General features: G+C 34.2%; 1 protein-coding gene across 6 annotated transcripts in view; it reads left to right on the plus strand.

Moving 5' to 3' along the window:
- The window catches only part of DIAPH3 (diaphanous related formin 3), a 507,090-nt gene that overhangs the window by 186,742 nt on the left and 299,847 nt on the right, over positions 1 to 20,501 (plus strand). For all 6 annotated transcript variants that reach the window (XM_055244170.2, XM_055244171.2, XM_063618797.1 and 3 more), the window contains 5 exons: positions 2,620 to 2,738; positions 5,977 to 6,041; positions 12,699 to 12,803; positions 15,988 to 16,320; positions 17,124 to 17,238. In XM_055244170.2, coding sequence (XP_055100145.2) covers positions 2,620 to 2,738; positions 5,977 to 6,041; positions 12,699 to 12,803; positions 15,988 to 16,320; positions 17,124 to 17,238 — 737 coding nt within the window. The remainder of the gene's footprint in view (positions 1 to 2,619; positions 2,739 to 5,976; positions 6,042 to 12,698; positions 12,804 to 15,987; positions 16,321 to 17,123; positions 17,239 to 20,501) is intronic.

Consider the following 20,501-nt stretch of genomic DNA (forward strand, 5'->3'; position numbering starts at 1 on the left):
ACATGCCTATAGTCCTGCAGGGGTTTTATCATACTTATGACTTTGATCCCTTCATCTGTGCCCCAAGAGGGCATGTGTTTGTATCTAGCTTCAAAACAGATTAAAAAACACAACTGTTTTGGGTTATGTTCAGGTGATCCTATCATTTGAGTTAAATCAAGAGTCTTGGAGAAAGATTAAATTGTGGCATTACCAAAATGACATTAAGGCATAGAAATTTAGATATTTGGCCATCTTTTGAGTATGAACTTTTACATTTGATGTTCATCTATGTTAATTCCTTCTTTGGCTCTTTAAACCTCAGGTATCTTGGTTGCAGATATGGTTGCCACAAAGGCAGTGTTCTTCCTGTGACTGCTAGACTCAAGACAACTCCATCAGTTTTTTCCTCATGTTTCCAAACTCTCCTATTTATTATTGTTGTTGTTAATATTTCTTAAAAATATGTTATGCTTTTATTCCAAGATTGTGTCAGAATTGTGATAATTTGCATATAATTTTGTCATGCATTTATTTTTTAATTTACATACAGTAAAAGTTACTCTTGTTGGTGTACACATCTATGAGTGGTTTTTTTTGGTTTTTACCGTCATTTTTTGGTTTCATCTACCTCAGAAGGACCTCTATTTTTACCTTTTCAGCAATCTTAGATAACCTGTAACATTTTTTGTTTAATGAGCTATTTAAACTACTTTTGATATGAACACACATAATTTTTCTTTTTCTTTTTACAAACAGTAGATTGTTCCATTGCAGAATGTTAAATGTTCTCATTTGAAAGAATTGGTAGATGGAAAAATTATAATATTTTTTCATTTCCACTTTTGGGACAAAAGAAAGTTTGACAGAAATGGAATTCGATTGGAGAATATATGTCAAAGGCAGCCCCTTTTCCCCAGGAAGAAGGGAGGGGGCTGAAATACAGCAAGATAATTGGGTGGACAAGATCAATTCAATTTTGCACCAAATAATTAAGGCTTACCGTGTGTAAAATACCATGCTAGTTAAATGCGCATGGGACATAATTTCTGATATTTGTTAACAATACCACAGAGAAAAGTGAAGATTTCAAAAACTCCTCCAACAAAAATAGCATTTTATCAGTAATGACAACTTAATGTTCATCCCTTAATTAAGTTATTCACATATTCCTCAGACACATTTACTACCTCACCAATATTGCTCATGGAGATTATTTCCTAGATTTACATTTCTGGAATCCGGAAATGTTGTGTATTATTCTTTGATAGTATTGCCTCCCCAATGAATTTTTGCATGAAATTTCAGCTACATTATAGATGAACTCATAATTGGACATTGTGGAGTTGAGGAAAAACTTACTAAAATTATGATTTCTTTAAAAGATGACATGAAATAGTTTGTGTTGTTAATTTAAAACATTTTCATTTTAAAAACATTAATGTTAAGAGTAGAAAAGAAATACATCATCTAGATTTTTAAATGTGATAGATATAAATGTGTTTAAATGTATGTACCACGTGTAAATGTGGTTATTATGGCAGAAATATTTGGGGATGGGAGATAATGTCTGGAAAGAACTTGAACAAATAGAGGCAAGCATAGGTAACACTTTTGATTTGTACCCAGGAACTGTTTCTTAAACATTTTTACTCTTTGACAGTTAATGATCATTAGTCATCTTTGCTATGTTAAGCTGTAGTAGATTTTCTTCACCATAATAGATGGTTTATTAGGTGGAAGGTAAGTAGGTCAAGAGCAGTGGGTCATAGTTTATGGAAAGGAAAGTCTAAATGGCTTGAGGGACCAACACTTAGGTAATGAGGAGGATTTAGAGAGCAAAAGTATGCTAAAAGTCATTAAGGAAAGAAGTTCTAGGGGATGATTTGAGATGGAGTACTATGCTTCATTAGAATAGTACCCAACCTGTTTATCACTTTAGTTTGGTTTTGCTTATAAAATCTTTTATCTGTTTTACATTTATTAAATGTTACGGGATGTTTCGTTTATGACCAGTGTAGATGGACTAGACTTAAATGTAATGACAACATGAAATCTACTTGGAGATTTTAGTTAAACTTCGATTTTTGGACAAATATTATTATACTGAATTTTTCTATTTCCTTTTGAGTAAGAAATATAAATTTGATATTGTATATAACTTACAGTACCAGTTTTAAATTTGATTTCACAAACACTTGGAAAACAGTATATCACATACTCCCATAAAACATTTTAGAAAAGATTTTTGTTTATTTTGGTTGTATTAATGAAGTGAATTAATGGTAGCTATTTCAGTGTGGTACAGTGGAAAGTTGATGACCTCTGAGCACGAATTTTAAGCATTTATCACTTCACTTTCAGCTAATTTACTTAATTCAAGGTTTTGACTTTTATAAGAAAATTAAGGGATACTGTATTTCCTAAAAGACTATAAAAATGATGTTTTGAATTCATTAAAAGCAAAATGATGACAATTGTATTTACTCTCCCTCCCATGTAAAATCTGTTGTGTCAGCTGTTGAAACTATATTACTAACAAATTGTTGAACTTGAAATCAATCTTAGCAAAAAAGTTTTGTTTTCATGTAAAGTTACACTAATGATCGATCGTACATTTACTCTTTTCTTTGGTTTTAGGCAACAGTACTTCAAATTAATTGATGAGTGTGTATCCCAGATTGTATTGCATAGAGATGGAATGGATCCAGACTTCACATATCGAAAAAGACTAGATTTAGATTTAACCCAGTTTGTAGGTGAGTATTTATTATTTAAATGGAAATATCTTACTGTCTCTTATTCTATGAATGAGCTCTAGGGTATTGGTTCTCGGGTTGTGTCTGGACTCCTGAGGGCCCTAATTGTCAAAACTGTTTTCATAATAGCACAAAAACATTATTTGCCTTTTTTGTTCGGTTGGTATTTTGCACTGGTGGTGCAGAACAATGGTGAGTAAAACTCCTGGCACTTTGTTATGAATCAAGGCAGTGGCACTAAACTGTGGGAGTAGTCATTGTCATCTTTACTGTCAATAAAACAACAAAAACTGCCATTTTTTACTTAAGAATGCCTTTGATAAGGTCCTAAAATTGTTAACTTTATTAAAGCCTGACCCTTGCGTACACATTGTTTTAATATTCTGTGTTAACAAGTGGGATTTATACATACAGTACTTCTGCTGCATATGACCAGTGCCTGATGTTACAAATTCTCCATAGGCAAAAGATCTATTAAAAGAGTTCAATAAGAAAATATTTGTGTAATTGAGTTGCAAGCAGAATTGCCTGTCCCCACGAAGCCTTTTTTTTTTTTTTTTAAACTTGGAATGACTCATACAGACGACGGCTTCTGTAACTTGAGAGTTTTTCTTTTCTTTTTTTTTTTTTTAAAGATAAAGCATTATTATTTAGTGTTGTAACATTTGAGTTTTTGTTAAAGTTTTCGTCAGGCACTTGCTTTCTTAAAAATGAAACAAAGTGAGCCTGTAACTTCAAAGAAAATGGCCGATAAATATGCTGCCAATGAGAAAATTTGAGTTTTTAAGTGGAGATTTGAATTTTGGAAAACTTGTATCTGCTGCTTTTAGGCTGACAGGTTCTCAATACTAAAATTATTTCCTGATGTCACTGGTGTTATTAACCTATCTGATTATTCATTGTGATATTGTATAAAGACATGTTAACGTTCAGAACTTTTGCATGATTCAGTACACCATTCTTTCCATATGACCAGTGCCTGATATTACAAATTCTGCATAGGCAAAAGATCTATTAAAAGTGCAACATTTATCAAGAGATTTTAGAGTAACAGAGTACAAGTTAATTGATATGATATGTGATTCCACATTGTAACTACTGTTTAAGAAGTCACCATTTGTCAGATTTCGATATAACATCAAAGAAGATTACCCACAATGATTTGAAAAGGCTATTAAAATACACCTCTCGTTTTCAGCTATGTATCTGTGCAGGGTTGTGTTTCTTTTCATATATTATCTGAGTCCAGGGAGAAGCATGAAATATAATTAGTGAATAACTAGATAATATTAATGAAAATGCTTGTTTCTCTCTGTAAGAGATAAGCAATTAGAAGTTCCTGGGGTGGGGGGAGTGGGAAGAGGAAACAGAAATTAAGAAAATGGTGCTGTAAATATGCAGCAAACTAAAATGTGGAATGATTTTGAATAGTATCTGAAAAAATGTATTCCACTGGGTCATTTAGGAATGGCAGCTGAGAGGTTTTTTTCACTGAGCTCTTGAGAAGGAAATAGAATATTTGAACACCATTTGGCTGTATAAGTGATGCGTGCTTATGTAGTTTTAATAAATTAATTGTATTTACTGATTTTTAAATACTTAGAATAAACTCATAAGTAAATACAAAAGATTTAAATACAGAAGAGAATGTCATTGTATTTCTTTCTTTTTTTTTTTTTTTTTTTTTTTTGAGACGGAGTCTCGCTCTGTCACCCAGGCTGGAGTGCAGTGGCGCGATCTCGGCTCACTGCAAGCTCCGCCTCCCGGGTTCACGCCATTCTCCTGCCTCAGCCTCTCCGAGTAGCTGGGACTACAGGCGCCCGCCACCACGCCCGGCTAATTTTTTGTATCTTTAGTGGAGACGGGGTTTCACCGTGGTCTCGATCTCCTGACCTCGTGATCCGCCCGCCTCGGCCTCCCAAAGTGCTGGGATTACAAGCATGAGCCACCGCGCCCGGCCTAGAATGTCATTGTATTTCTATGAATCGGTGAAAGAAGAACCAAAGTTGGGCAGTAGGGGAGAAAAGTATTGGAAAGCATAAGGCACAGATAATTTGACATACTATGGCAAGAATTTTAAGTTATTGTTAATGTAATGGGAATCAAAATTAAATATTTCGTGCTCTGGAGCAATCCAGTTTAGTAAATAAAATATCAAAAATTAGGATTAGAGAACAAACACCGTCTTAATCTTTTATAATAGAAAGTTATCTATAATGTCTTAAATAGATAAATCTAGAAATAATAGTTATGTACATTTTATTTAGAGTTAAGAAACTAACCACCAAAATAATCTAGTATAGAAATGGTAATAAGAGATTGCATTTAGGAAGTGTGATTAAGATTTGGATGCAGTAACTTTGTTGACTTATTTTTTATTATAAATTCTTCTGTAATATATTTTTATAAACCTTGTTCGTGTATCGCTTTCATTTAATAAAAAAGAAGGGATAACATGTATTATGGGAAATCCATATGAATTACTTCTATATTGTGTTCTATCATGTATTTATATCATAACTTATTTAAGCAGTTCATTACTGATGGGCATTTAAGTTATTTTCAGTTTTTTTTTTTTTTTTTTTTTGCTAACACCAAAAAATATTTTAATGAGTTTTCAGGCCTAATGGCCAAGTCTCAGAAATGGAATTGCTAGGTTAAAAGAAAATCCATATTTACAATTTTAGTACATATTGCCTAGTTTTTCATCAGCAAAGTTCTTAGTTTTTACTATTGGTTTCCTCATGTCAACTCCAACACTTGGCATTATCAGTCATTTAATCTTCACATTCATATTGCTAATTTTCATATCGTTAGGGAATAATAAACATTTATTCATCTGTTTTGGTGATTTTTTAGTATCAATTTTTTAATTTTCTGTTTGTTACTGTTGCCTGTTTTTTTTTTTAAGCTTGTTTAGACATCATCTTTTTTCTTGAAAATATGTACGAATTGGTGGTAGAAACATTTGAGTGTCATTACAATTGAACGTCTCCTTTTGCCTGCTAGAAGTTTAAAATTGTTACTGAGTTTGGCTTTTCCTTTGTTTTCTGTTTTCTGGTATCATGCTTAGAAAAGCCTTTTTGATTCCAACATTATAATATTTTTTTCCATTTTGTTTATTACTGGAGTGTTAGTATTTAATTATTTTCTATGATATTTTTTCTTTCGAAACTTTTGAAGTCATAATAAGTTTAAGAACTTTCACATTAAAAATTTCCTGTCATTGCAATTTTAGACATTTGCGTAGATCAAGCAAAACTAGAAGAGTTTGAAGAGAAAGCATCAGAACTTTACAAGAAAGTAAGTAGTTTTGACTAGCTTTATAGTATTCTGTGGGGAACCACTGCAGGCATGCTTCTGCCTCAGGGAATTTGCTTGCTATTGCTTCTTTCTTCTTTATCTGCTTCAGGTGTGTGCATAGATGCCATCCACCAAGGAGGACTTCATAGACCATTGTATCTAAAATCTTAACTCCCCACTCCCAACCTTGACCTTCCCTATTTTTCTTTCCTTATTTTTCTTTGAATATATTTATCATCATCTGACATGCTACATAGTTTATGTATTTATGTATGAATGACTTATCTATTTCACCCCAAGAGTAAACTTTGAGGCATTTTGTTTGTTTTATTCACTATCCCTGCACCAAGAACAATTCTTGGTCCTTTGTAAGAACTAAAAAGATACTTTTTGAATGAGTGGATGATGGAGCAAAATGTATGTAATCGAAATTTTAAGATTGTGGTAATTCTTAAGAAATCATATTATTTAGGCCCTTAAGAATGAAATCATATATAAAAATTTGAAGAGAAAAGTTAACTTGCTTTTAGTTTTGATTAAAGTTGCTTCATTATATTAAGTCAAACTTTATAAAATTGCCATTTTCATAGGTCATAGCTATCGGATATTACCAGTTTTGTTTCAACTCAGTAGTATTTCTTTTTTTTTTTTTTTTTTTTTGAGAAGGAGCCTTGCTCTTTCACCCAGGCTGGAGTGCAGTGGCGCAATCTCGGCTCACTGCAGGCTCCGCCCCCCCCGGGGTTCACGCCATTCTCCTGCCTCAGCCTCCCGCGTAGCTGGGACTACAGGTGCCCGCCACCTCGCCCGGCTAATTTTTTGTATTTTTGGTAGAGACGGTGTTTCACTGTGTTAGCCAGGATAGTCTCGATCTCCTGACCTCGTGATCCACCCGCCTCGGCCTCCCAAAGTGCTGGGTTTACAGGCGTGAGCCACCGCGCCCGGCCTTCAACTCAGTAGTATTTCTAACCATCCTGCCAATTCCTTACTTTTCTTTAACCCATTTATGCCTGAGATTGCAATTTTTTTTGAGTTTTGAAAAAATCAGACGTTGGCAATGACCTTGAGCAGTACGATATAAATAACTTCCACATGCTCAACGTTCCAATAATGGAACAGTAGGCATAAATTTAAGGTACTGTTTTGTCCTTTTATCTCTGGCTTAGCAAGTACCTATTAGACTTTTAATTTGTTGTTCCAATTCTTTGCATTTTAAATAGTCAATCTGATATGAATTATTCAGGTGGTTTTTCACATTGAAGGAGTGATGATAATTCTTACTACTATTGCCAGCATGATGAACCCACAGCAAACATTTACTAAGTGAATATTTCCTGTGTGTTAGGCATCATGCCAAGGAGTATAGGTTTTTGATGTAGCAGATACTAAATGTATCTTGAGGCAGTTGCACATTTCTGTAACTTTGAAGATAAAACATAACTTACAAATTATAGGGACTCTTTCGTAAGTTAAGAGTAACTTATGAAAAACATTATAAATGTCCTAAGGGGCCTTAAGGTTCTGACTTCACCAAACGCTAAATGAGAGGTTGTTATTTCCCAGGCCTTCGGCTGCAGGTTAGGATTACAGTTATGAATATGATATTGTTGTTGCTCTGAAGTGACTTAGTTTAGTGGGGGAAACAAATTAATGGATCATTTAAATTTAGTCTCATAGTGTTACAGTGGATAGATGTTCATGTTGTGGGGTGACCCTTCACCCAGCCAACATTGTGTTCTAAGCTGGATAAGCACTTTAACTCTTTATAGGAAAGTAGTAGTAGACTTTTAAGTACTTGATTTGGATACACACCAGATAGTATAAATTTGATTTTGTTATCATTTTTAGGTATATAGTATATATGAATGGAATTAAACATGAATGGAGTTAAAGTTTCTCAACAGATTTTTAAAAAAATTGTTGGTTTTAAATATATAAATAGAAGAAAGACCTTGTTCAAGGTTAGTTGTCTCCTTTTAGTCAGAAATTATATGCCTTAGGTATATTCAGAAAATACTATTTGCTCCATAAAATATTTCTATTGCCATATCATTTTGTATATATCGGCAAAAACTTTGTTCTGATAGCTTTATAAGGACACATGTAAATACTTTGCTTTAGGCAGGAAGCTATCATGGTTGCTAGACACATTCTTTATTTTGGTGCATAAATTTGAAAAATGAAGACCAGAAATGTCAGAAAGTATATAGAGAATATTGAATTATCAACCTTTTTGTACAGATGCACTAATACATTCACCCTAGAGAATGAAATTAAGCAGAGCCTCAACCTTAACTGTGTCTTTCAACATTTTTTTGCGTGTAATTTTGTAAGTGTAATATTGCTTTAGTAACTCTTTTTGGAGAAGGCTATCATATCAGTTTTTATAAGGTGTGCTTTTAATAGAGATTCATTTTATCCCCAAGGTTACAGTGATTTGACTATAGATGTTACAAAAATGCTAAAGCAAAGTTTATATTTCAGCCATCTTTTTATAGGGGAGGATGTGGAAACTTCTTTTTTCATAAGTAATACAGTTACTTTCAGTATGAGCAAGTTAATTTAATAAATGTTCTTAGAGTGTACTCACTATGCCTGTGGTTGTTTTTATAATTTTTATCTTAAGTCCTGAAATAATTCTTTTTCCTTACGAATTTTAGTCTAGGGTTTATGAAATAGGAAGTACACATGTTGATATTGTAGAAAGGCTTTTTCATTCTTACTGTCATAAGAATGCAATTTTTTTTCTCGCTGTGTAGCAGTGAACTTTGTCTTAGTTGTCAAAAAGAGAAAATGACCTCAAAGATTTTTGATGCTGGGAGAGTGACTATGTTGACATAGTAATTCAACATATAAAGGAAGATTTGACGAGGTTGGCTCATCACTTCATTCAACAAATATTTATTTGACTTTAATTATAGATGTAAGACACTGGAAAGGTGATGAATAAAATAGAAAAGTTTCTCACATTTATGAGCTTTCAGGTCGGTGAGTGTTATTTTGACAATTTTATATTACAGTGTGCAATTGGTATGGTAGACAAACCCTATGTGGTATGTAAGCCTAGAGGAAAGGTCCCTCACCTAGTCATGGGTGGCCAGGGAAGCCTTCTCCAAGGAAGTGATGTCTAATCTGAGCCTTGAGGAATCAGTATGAAGAACAACGTGAGATAGCCAAGAAGGATTCATATCTAAATTTCTTTTGAATTTCCTATACATATCTCAAGCTGAGCATATCCAAACCAAATTTATCTTTCTTCTCCCTAAAAATATCTTTTCCCCTTGCATTTTATAACCTTATTTATTTTCCCCAAATAACAACACTTTTTTTCCAGCTTGCAAAACAACAAAACCCTGTAGTCTTCTTAGATACACTTCTCTCGCTCATTTCCTTCGTTCAGTCAGATACTAACATTTTTGGATTCTGCGGTCTTTTTTCATTTCTTTGTCATTACCCTCTCCTCCACCTCAATTCAGGAAGGTCTTCAGTTCTCGCTTGGATAACTACAATAGCCTCCAAACCAATTTCCATGCCTCTAGTATGTCTTTTTCAGCCCATCTTTCACACCTGCTACTGGTTGAGTTTTTGAAAGTAAAAATTTGATTATGTTATTTACTTATTATGTATACCCTAATAACGCTCCAGGCTTTTTAGGAAAAGAGGATTAACTCTTTGGCTTATTGCAAAATTCCTTTCAACAGTTTTATTTCTGTATTCATCTCTGGCTTTATCCCCTTCAGTTTGTTCTCATACCTCTTTTTGTGCCCCTTACAAAGTATTGCTTGTCATTCATCCGTGCGCTGAAATACTAGTAAGTTTTTCAGACTTCGAGGTCAAGCATCATTCCTCCAGGAATCATTCCCCAGCTTTCAATCTCTCTCTGTCTCTCTCTTTATTGCTGGTATTTTTAATGGATTTAGGGTTGTTAGTTTGCTTTTACTTCTCCACCAGCCACTGTGCTGACTAAAAGTACACCGACCATATTCTGTTTAACTGTGTCTCCAGAACCTACCACTCTGAGGGGGCATATCTCGGGTGTGTTGTTAAATATTTATTGCATAATGGGAAATAGGTAGATTAGGGCCAGATCCTAGAGGGTCCTTAGATAGTAATGATTATAATGAAGTCACTGATAGTTTAAGAACAAAGGAGTCATGTTATTTGAGCTGCCCTTTACAAAGAATAGCAACATTCAAAAAACAAATCTTGTAGGGGGAAACATGTTTGGTTTTGAAAATATGTTTTTTTGTCTGTCTTGAAAAGTTTTCATTAAGTGGTTGGAAATATATTCATGGACTGATTTGTAGTCTGGAATTCAGATGAGAAGCTGAGATGTTGATAGGGATTTGTAAGCCATCAGCGTATGCATGGTGATTTAAACATGGCTGTGGAAGATGAGACAAGCAGGAGAGGGGTGAGGAAAGAGTCCTATAGAGTGCCAACATTAGTGGGTTGGATTTTGTAGAAACCCATAACAGGAATTGGTGGGAGCACTCAAGGAGTAGCAGGAGAACCAAAAGTGTGTGTTGTAATGGAACATACAGGAAAAGAGGTTGAATATGGAGGCCTATTTGTAGGTGTTTATGCTATAGAACTGGCCTGTCTAATATTGTATGGTGGAAATGTTTTATAATCTGTATTGTTCTACATGGTAGTCATCAGCCATATGTGTCTATAGTGTACTTTTTAAAATGGCTGGTGTGACCGAGGAACTGAACTTTTAAACTTTATTTATTTTAGATAATTTAAGTTTACATTTAAATAATCATTTGTGGTCAGTGGCTATGATATTGAAATAGCATGGCCCTAGAGAGATCACCTAAGATGAGGCTGAGGGCAGTCCAGAGAATTTGGACTTCTGGAATTGGAATTTGGTAAGTCAGGGTTTTTAGAATGAATTATAGCTAAGTTGTGATAGATAATGACATGAATGGAGTTCAACAGGTCAGAAAAGTGAGTGTGGTTTAAGAATACCCTTTGAAAAAGTTGACTTAAGCTAAAGAGGGATTATGGTAAGAGGGGTTATAAGGAGTAAAATGAGGGATGAAAGTACAGAGAGGTTAACTACGCAAGGGAGGTGTGAAGGCAATTGATTTAGCAAGTCCTTAGGGGGAAGCACTGGGTGACAGGAGAAGGTGGGCGGACCTCTGAGACTCATGCATGGCTTGTTTTGTAGATTAGTAATTTGATTAGATTTAGGCTTAGAATCTTTTTAATTATTTAACGGTAAGAGGGGTTTGTAGGATCTGTAGTAGTAGTGGGGAATGGTAATGTTGCTCTGGCTTAAGTCAACTGAAGGACATTTGGACAGTTTTTACCTGTTAGTTTTTGTTATCTTAATAAAGGAACACAGGGTTGAGACTGAGAGAGTCAGTAGTCTGAAATTTACTTTCCTTCCCTGTAAAATGGGAGTTAAAGCAATATTTCTTATTTCACAGAGTTTTTGTAATGAAATTTAAGAATGCTTCTTTTTATGCTTTAAAAGCTATAAAGTATGGGAAGAGATAATGCATTTGTAGGGTTAGTGAGTATGTGGAAAATCTGTTTTCTGCTCAGTTTTGCCGTGAACCTAAAACTGCTCCAAAAAATAGTCTGTTAAGTAAAACTGTAAAGCATTATCTAAACATTAATTGCAGGGAGGTGGCATAGTTTCATTTGAACTTAGACTCTGAAGGCGGGAAATCTGGCTTTTTAATCTCACATCTTTTACTAGCTATGAGGGACTAGCAACTGCCTCTTTGTGTTATTAAGGACAAAATAAGATTCCCTTTATAAACTAAGTAAAAATAAAAGCCCTTTGTAAACGGTGGAGTTCTACATTGTTGTTATTTTCCTAATTGAGGTTTGAGTGTATTTAAAATGTAGAGGCCACATTTGTGAGATAGTTGCATTTTTTTGATTGATTTTTTTTTCATTTTTCTTAAAGTCAAATGCTTGTGTTTGTGAGACAAAAAGGAGGTTTTTAGTCATAATAATGGCAAAGTTGAATCTATTTGAATGCAAGATGAGAACTGGTGATGAGTGGATATATAAATTATTATAGAAAACTCACCAGATTCACCAAATTTTATTGTTTGCTTTTTTTTCCAGAAGATATTTCACTAGGGACTTTGAAAAATTAATTTATCATTACTTTCCCAAAGATATTAGGAGATGTTATGTTGTTATAAGAAAAAAAGTTAGAAACTGAATAGAATGGAGTTATTTAGTAATAAAAAATATTAAAATGGAATCCCCTAAATCATGTTGATATACTTAAGATAAGTTTCAAGAATAAGTTTTTGCAGGTGGAGGGTGCAAGGAATTCGTACAATGCTTTGCTCTCCATTATTTTACACAAAGTCACAGTAATATTTAGAGACTTTGAAGAAAAATGCCAAGGTTTCAGATAACTGTGGCCAGTTTGCTCTGCAGAGAGAAGGTCACAGACTTGTCTGTGGCTTTTTTCTGCCCCCTTGTGAATGAACGATTTTGGTTGGGACCTGCAGGGGCCTAGAGAAAGACTGTAAGTGATTTTTCAAAACTCTACCACTCCTTTCAAAAAACCAATTCAGGAATTTGTGTTCTACTGGTAGATCATTCGAGTCATATTTCTATAAGAAGAATAGTGCTTTTCATTTTCATCTTTCTGTTTTTGTTATTATTTTTAATTTGTTTCAGTTTGAAAAAGAGTTTACCGACCACCAAGAAACTCAGGTTGAATTGCAGAAAAAAGAGGCAAAGATTAATGAGCTTCAAGCAGAGCTACAAGCTTTTAAGTCTCAGGTAAAATTCCACTCTGAGTGAACTTGGGTATTAAAAACACAGTGAGGGAGCAAAGGTTATGTTATATCTTCATAGTATCAAAATGTTTAAACTTTAATTTTGCTTGTATATTTTTATAGCATTATTTGTACTGTGTTTTGCTATTTTTTGTCATTTTTTTCTGTATGTATTTGTATCTAAGCTTTTACTAATTAATCTGCTTTCTTATGTTTTGTTAGGGTTTTGTTCCTAATGTCACATGTTTCCTAAGTAATTAAGCATAAAGAGTAAGAAAATCTTTTACTCTCAGATTTGTTATTCATCACTGATCTTTATCCCACTACAGGAAATTATTGCTCAAGGTATTTATTTTTCAAAACCTTCAGCCTAGAGGTCCCTTGCAGTAAAAGATAACCTCTAGCTGAATGAGAACATTTTCTGATAATTTTTCAATTTCCAAAGTAAACAGATTTAAAACATGACAAAAAGGAGAGTAAATCTGGATTACGAAGCAGATAGCTCCTATGCACCCTCTACACATAAAACATTTAGATAGCAAGAAATACATCATCTGCATGCTTTATGTGGATGTAAGTAAGGAGGTAGAATATTCATAGCTAAATTTCTTCATGTAGATTTACGTACAGGATGATGAGCAATAAGTATAGTTCTGCTATTTTCCTTTCATCTTAATTTACGGTTATGTTGAAATAGTCTCAGGTATACTATATCCTGTCTTATTGGCAATTTTGTTTTCTTTTAAATGCTTAGTGGATAGTTTTGTTGCTGAGGCTGTCTGGAGATAGCTATCTGTTAGTATTCAATTTTAGAAAAAAATTAAAATCTCCTATCTACAAGAAAATTATTCTCATTCATCTTCCTTCTTTAGTGCTGCAAGAGGGAAGTATCACATTTTATTGAATTTTTTTTAATCTTTCCCATATGGCTCCTTGTCTCTCATATTGAAAGAAACATTTGATTGTGTCTGTACTTCAGACTGAGTTACAGACAGTGGCTGAAATATTTATAACAAGTTTTTCTTGGTCTGGGGTAATGTAAATTTAAGAACTTTCTTTTCTTTTTAATTATGTTCAGTTGAAGGTTTATTTGTAAATCTTCTCCAGAAAATTCCAGTTTATAAAAAATGTTTCCACCATTTTTGGATAAGTTATTGCTGCATAGTGCTTTTACATAAAATGGGAATAAGTGTATGTTTTGAAAGTGAAATTAAATCAAGGAATCTCCTAAATTGTTTTAAATTGTATACAGTGATGACCCATGTTTATGGCTATGAGAAGAAAAGCTAGAATTAGATAGTTAACATTGGCCACCATATTCATGTTTGAACAACTGACAGATTCTTTCTTTAGATTCTGGCTTATTTCTTATGAAATGTGGGCATTTATCTTAAGATCCTTCTTTTTGTTCAAAGCTTTGCTGACTATGAAGAGTGTGAATAAAATATGTTCTGTTATCTGTGATTTAATTCCTTTGCTCCTGTAGTCTCTTCACAACCAGGTAGTTTAGGTGCTGGAGAGACATAGTGATGAGCAAGATAGTCACAGTGTCTGGCCTCCCAAACCATATCTTCAAGTCAGTCTTCACACTTTATCAAATGAACAATTCTAGAGCAGAAATTCAGCCATATCTTTAAGACATTGATAGTTAATTATCAAATACATTCAAAGGGTAGTATCATCTTTGATCACAGCAACCCAGAGTAACACTGAACTGGTTCTTCTTTATACTTAATGGTTTTGATAAGGCATGCTTTTGATTTGTGGCCTCAACTTCTTTTATAACACTGTTTTCTTTGTCATGATTTCAGACGTCATTGATTTCAAGCTTTTATACATGGTCTATTTTTCATAACTGTGCCATGAAAATTCAAAATTATGTAACATTTATTAAATGCCCACCACGTGAAAGGTAGTTAGAAGTTTGTAATTTCAAGAAGCTAATCATATTACAAAAGTTATTTATTAACCCAGAATGTCTTCTTTGTATCCATCGAAATGCATCTGTTAAATTCTTACTATGACATGGAAACATGAGGACAAAAGTGACCAGTGGACACAGGCGGTTCTTTTTCAACCCCTGATTTTACCTTGCTTCTCTGTGGCATTTGATTCTGCAAAGCAGTCTTTTAGGTGGTGCTCTCTTCATTGATGGTTTTTGACCCTGTGCCCAGTTGGCTTTTTCTCTTCTTGTCTTTCATGCATTTATCCTATGCATTTCTTCCATAGCTGTCATGCACCAGTCACTGCTTTAGGTGCTGGAGAAAGAGCAGTAAATAATACAAGATAGTCACTTACCTCATCAAGCTTATAATCTGTCAAAGAGATAAATGCTAATGATTCCTTAAATAAATTCTCACTTTTGATAAGAGCTATTGAAAAGTACAAGGTGCTGTGAGTGTAAAATGAGTGGTCAGATAAGGCTTTCCCAAGGAAGGGACCTGTTAGCTCAGACTGAAGAGGCTAGTAGGAGATGGTCAGGGGAAGAGAATGCTCCAGGCAGAGGGACCAGCATGTACAAGGGCCCTGAAATTAGCATGAGGTTGGCACATACACAGAATTAGAAGAAAGTCACCTACAAGTCCAGATAGCAGAGACCAGATCATGACCTACTTATATAGGTCCTATGAAGAATTTTAGTTTGTTGTTGTTGTTGTTGTTTTCTCAAGTGCATTAGGACACCATTGAGAAGATCTGAGCAAAGGCATGATGTGGCAATACCATTGAAGTCCTTTTGTTGAAATCTTATTTCTTACTTATCACTTAAATTCTTGCGTTCCATAGAACCCTGTGCATAGACCCTTTGTCATGCTACATATTCTCTCCATACTATGAGTGAACTTCTCTGCTTCCCTGGCTTCAACTGTTCTCCAGAGACTACTGATTTTCAAATCTTCTAAATCCAAATACCCATTTCTCTCCTGGACATTTCTACCTAGATGGTCATAACTGCCTCAAAACAGGGAATTCTGGCAATTATGTTTTTATGAGGAAAAAAAAAAACTATAATTATATTCTTAAATTAGAAGAAAAATTGTTGGAATTTTGATTTTCGGTTAAACGTTATGAAATTACTGATATGTAATTATTTTTGGTTTAAATGAATACCTTATTTTTGAGTAAAGTGCATATTTACCATGTTTTGTAGATATGTTCTTAGTTATGTCTCTTATTGTTTTTTTCTCCAGTTTGGTGCCTTGCCAGCTGATTGTAATATTCCTTTGCCTCCCTCTAAAGAAGGTGAAACTGGCCACTCAGCACTTCCTCCTCCACCTCCACTGCCTTCTGGTGGAGGGGTGCCGCCTCCACCCCCTCCCCCACCACCTCCTCCACCCCCTCCCCCACCACCTCCTCCACTTCCAGGAATGCGGATGCCATTCAGTGGTCTTGTGCCTCCACCACCTCCCCTGGGATTCCTTGGAGGACAAAATTCTCCTCCTCTACCAACCCTGCCATTTGGGTTGAAACCAAAGAAAGAATTTAAACCTGAAATCAGCATGAGAAGATTGAATTGGTTAAAGGTAAAAACAAATTAATGGAGGAAAATACTTTTACTTAGATCTAAATCTAATTTTGGATTTATATATACATAATTTCTAATGGGATTTAATTTGTACATACATAATTTAATTTATATATACATAATTTCTAATGTCACTAATCAAAGTGACAATAAAATAGCTTTTTTTTTTTTTAAATATTGAGACAAAGCCCTTTCATATTGACCAAAACTTCCTGCATTATAAATACAGTGAGAGTTGATGTTGTTCCAGTGGAATGCGATTTGTAATTAAATTGATAATTAAACATTATTGCAGTGAATCCTATGTTTATGAAGTGTTTCTCAAAAAAAGAAAAATGATGGTGTTCTTAGGAAATTTTCTCTATTGATAGATGTTGGGAAAGTGTTAACTAGTTGTCAGAAGCTAATACCTAGTCAGATATTAAGAATTCAGAATCCTGCAGAAAAATGGTTTCATGGTAACAGAAACATGGAAAATGCTGTATAATGTATCCTGCCCATCAAAATGTATAGTGCAGGTGAAGATTATTAGAGTCTATGAGAAAGGCAATTGAGAAGAAGCTAATTAAATCGTGTTTCAAATCCTCAACTATTGGATCATGGAAGCCTTTTCTTCCTAATAAGACCTTAACATCCTGCAGAACTTGTATCTTATTGAAGATACTTTGGGGAAAAATCTTGCAGATACGACTTTATAAATATCTGCTGACAGCTATGATACTCAGTGTATGCATAGTGCTTGACCTGGAACACAGGTGAAACACTCACCTATTTATGAATCAGTCTTCTCTCTGATTGTAGATCAGACCTCATGAAATGACTGAAAACTGTTTCTGGATAAAAGTAAATGAAAATAAGTATGAAAACGTGGATTTGCTTTGTAAACTTGAGAATACATTTTGTTGCCAACAAAAAGGTAAGTTTAACATCTTGATTATTTATTAATTTAATTTTAGAATTTTAACATGATACTTTTTATATACCAATTTTCAGAAAACATTATTTTATGAATCCTGTACATGATATTTTTACATTCCTAATGGGCAAATAAATGATATCATGAAATAAAGTGCTTAAAAAGTAAATTCTATTTTAAAAATGCAAAAGGTTAATATAAAATTTTGATTATTAAATTTTCTATATAATATTATTTTTGAAGATATTCCATTGGGATAAATTAGACTTTTGTAAAAGAGGATATTTTCAGAGGCAGTTTTGGCATGAGAATGTCCTTTAGTTTGAAAAATAGAAAAACAAAACGTGTGCTTTCTTTTAGTTATAATTTTACTACCCTTTAATATTACAGTGGCTAGGGGAGCTAGGAGAGGGATAGCATTAGGAGAAATACCCAATGTAGTTGACAGGTTGATGGGTGCAGCAAACCACCATGGCACGTGTATACCTATGTAACAAACCTGCATGTTCTGTGCATGTATCCCAGAACTTAAAGTATAATCCAAAAAAAATTACAGTGACTATCACATAATTTAATTGCTATGAGTCACATGGGATAGAAATATCAAATTTATAGTGTCTTCAAAGTTAGCTTGAAAGAGAAGTATCTGAGTAGGTTATATGATCTTTTCATTAAAAGCAATGGCATTCATTTTCCAAAATGTTTTGTGATAGGTTTTACTTGTGCAGTGTGATGTTTAAAAAATTGTTTAGGTATTACATAAGTCTGAAAATTGAACTTATTTCATCCAATTTCGTGGGCCTGCTACTTATATTTCAAGACTGATATCCACACAGAAATTTTAAGTATTATATAAAACTTACATTTTAGGTCTGTAGTGCCAAACACTTAGATTTTCAAAAAGAAACTTTTCACTATAGACTTATGCCACCTATATCCCTGGGCTCATAGAACAAAGGAAGAGGTGGCAGGGAGAGATTGTACTGGTTGGATACAGGTCAGAGACCTTTGTGTAGAGGGTTGAGTTGACTTCCTAAATGTTGACTGTTAGCCAGGCACCATGCTAGATGCTTTATGTATCTGTTTAACTTGAACACAGCAGCCAAAGAATGTTGGCAGATATTTTAAAAATGTATTAGTATTCCTTTGAATGAGTTTCTGAAAGATTAGAATCTCTTTCTAAAAGGTAATTGAAAATTAAGAAATTATTAATGTAAATTAGAAACTCTCTCTAAAAGGTAATTGTAAATTAAGGTAGTTTTCTAGAATTTGATAAATCAAAAACAGTGAACAGATATTTTTGAGTACCATTTATCTTGACTAAAATATTAAAAATGGTGTATTTTTGGTCTTTGAACACAGGGAGAATTTTCTCAGCAAGCTCACCCTAGTAAACTTGTGAATAAGATTTTAATTTTACCTTTTGATTATGGAGGATCAAAATTTTCTTCGAATAAGATTAGTGTACTCTTCTAGCAATCAAGGAAAATATATGGCAGTTAAAATTTGTATTTACATGTAAAACACTTCAGAATTTCAGATTTCATAATCTGGAATTGATTAGTTTTCCTTTTGCTTTCCTAGTAGTTACAAATGGTGGTACCTAAAAACTATTTAAGTAATTCTGCCATACAGCTACTCTCTCTTTTTTTCTCCTTACTCTGATTACTTTCTTAATTAATGAGGCTCAAAAGGGAAACTTGTTAGCATGTCTTTAATTTAGCTGTAGTGTTAGCCCTAAATGAAATAATTGGACCTTTAAAAAATTCTTAAGTCATCTAACTTTAGCCTTGAGATTCAAGGTTGAAAAAAAAAATGATGTATTTGCTCATTCTAATACTAGTTAGAAAGAGTAAGGTGAAAAGGTGATCATTTTTTGCATACTCTGTATTTCCATCTCTCTCTGCCTTTGTACTGCTGGTCCTTTGGCCTGGAATCTCTTTACTTGACTTAGAGGCTGGCAGAAGACTATGATACCTTCTGTCTCAACTCAACTCAAATGCTGCTTTCTTTTTTTTTCTGTGACAGTAGATGACATTTCCAGGGGGAACACAAAAGGTGGGGAAGCCCAGGGTTGTGACTCTGAGCCCTGCTAACATTTCTCAATGGTAAGCAGACATGAGCTGTAAAGGTGACTATTTTTTTGGGACTTCATTTTAAAGAATAATTCCTAGAAAGCATTATTTGAGAAGTCTTAAGAGTGCTTTTTGGCATTACTGGTCATCTGGCAATCAAGGAAAATATATGACAGTTAAAATGTGTATTTACATGTAAAACACTTCAGAGTATTTTATAGGAAAGGCCAGTTATTGCTACGTTCAGAGAAACAGGATTTTATATAGACATTTAATAGGAAAGATCAGAAAGGAAGGAAAGAGAAAGATGTCCAGAGAGCTTAGACAAGACTGGTCAAGTAGACAGGTTGCTTCATGTGGTCTCTTTATTCGTGGCCCAGCTGCTGAGGCATTGGGTCCAAATGTTACATTCACGTATCCCCCTGACTCCAACATACTTTGAATCAATTTTGTAATTGCTAAAGAATTCAAAACAATGGCCGGGTGCAATGGCTCCCACCTGTAATCTCAGCATTTTGGGAGGTCGAGGTGGGTGGATCACTTGAGGCTGGGAGTTTGAGACCAGCCTGGCTAACATGGTGAGACCCTCATTTCTACTAAAAAAAAAAAAAAAAAAAAAAAAAAAAAAAAAAAAAGCCAGGCATGGTGGTGCACACCTGTAGTCCCAGCTACTCTGGAGGCTGAGGCATGAGAATCGCTTGAACCTGGGAGGCAGAGGTTGCAGCGAGCCAGGATCACGCCACTGCACTCCAGTCTGGGCAACAGAGTAAGACTATGTCTCAAAAAAACAAAACAAAACAAAACAGGCAAACACCCAAACAAAAGTAAACCTGGTCACTTACGTATTGTTCACTCCAAGGTGAAAATCCGTTTGTCTTTCCACCCTTTAGCAAGCCAGTGCAGGAGATAGAGGCATTGGCTGCTGGCTGATTTTCATCACAACTAGGTAGGGAAGGATGATAATTACTGAAGAATAGTGGGTTTTTTAGAGAAATGGTGTATCTCTGTTTTTTATTGCAGTAGTAACTGTTTGGACTAAGAACCAAGGCTATTTCTTTGATTACAAAGATGGACATTCCATCCCAGGCATTTAAATGTTAGATGCCAATCCTTTGTGCTTCCCAAGCATTCAAAATAGGTAGTAAGAACAAAGTAACTGAATCCAATCATTTGAAGAGATCCTTGAAG

The sequence above is a fragment of the Symphalangus syndactylus genome, chromosome 15 (assembly GCF_028878055.3).
Source record: "Symphalangus syndactylus isolate Jambi chromosome 15, NHGRI_mSymSyn1-v2.1_pri, whole genome shotgun sequence".
In the NCBI taxonomy this organism is placed as follows: Eukaryota; Metazoa; Chordata; class Mammalia; order Primates; family Hylobatidae; genus Symphalangus; species Symphalangus syndactylus.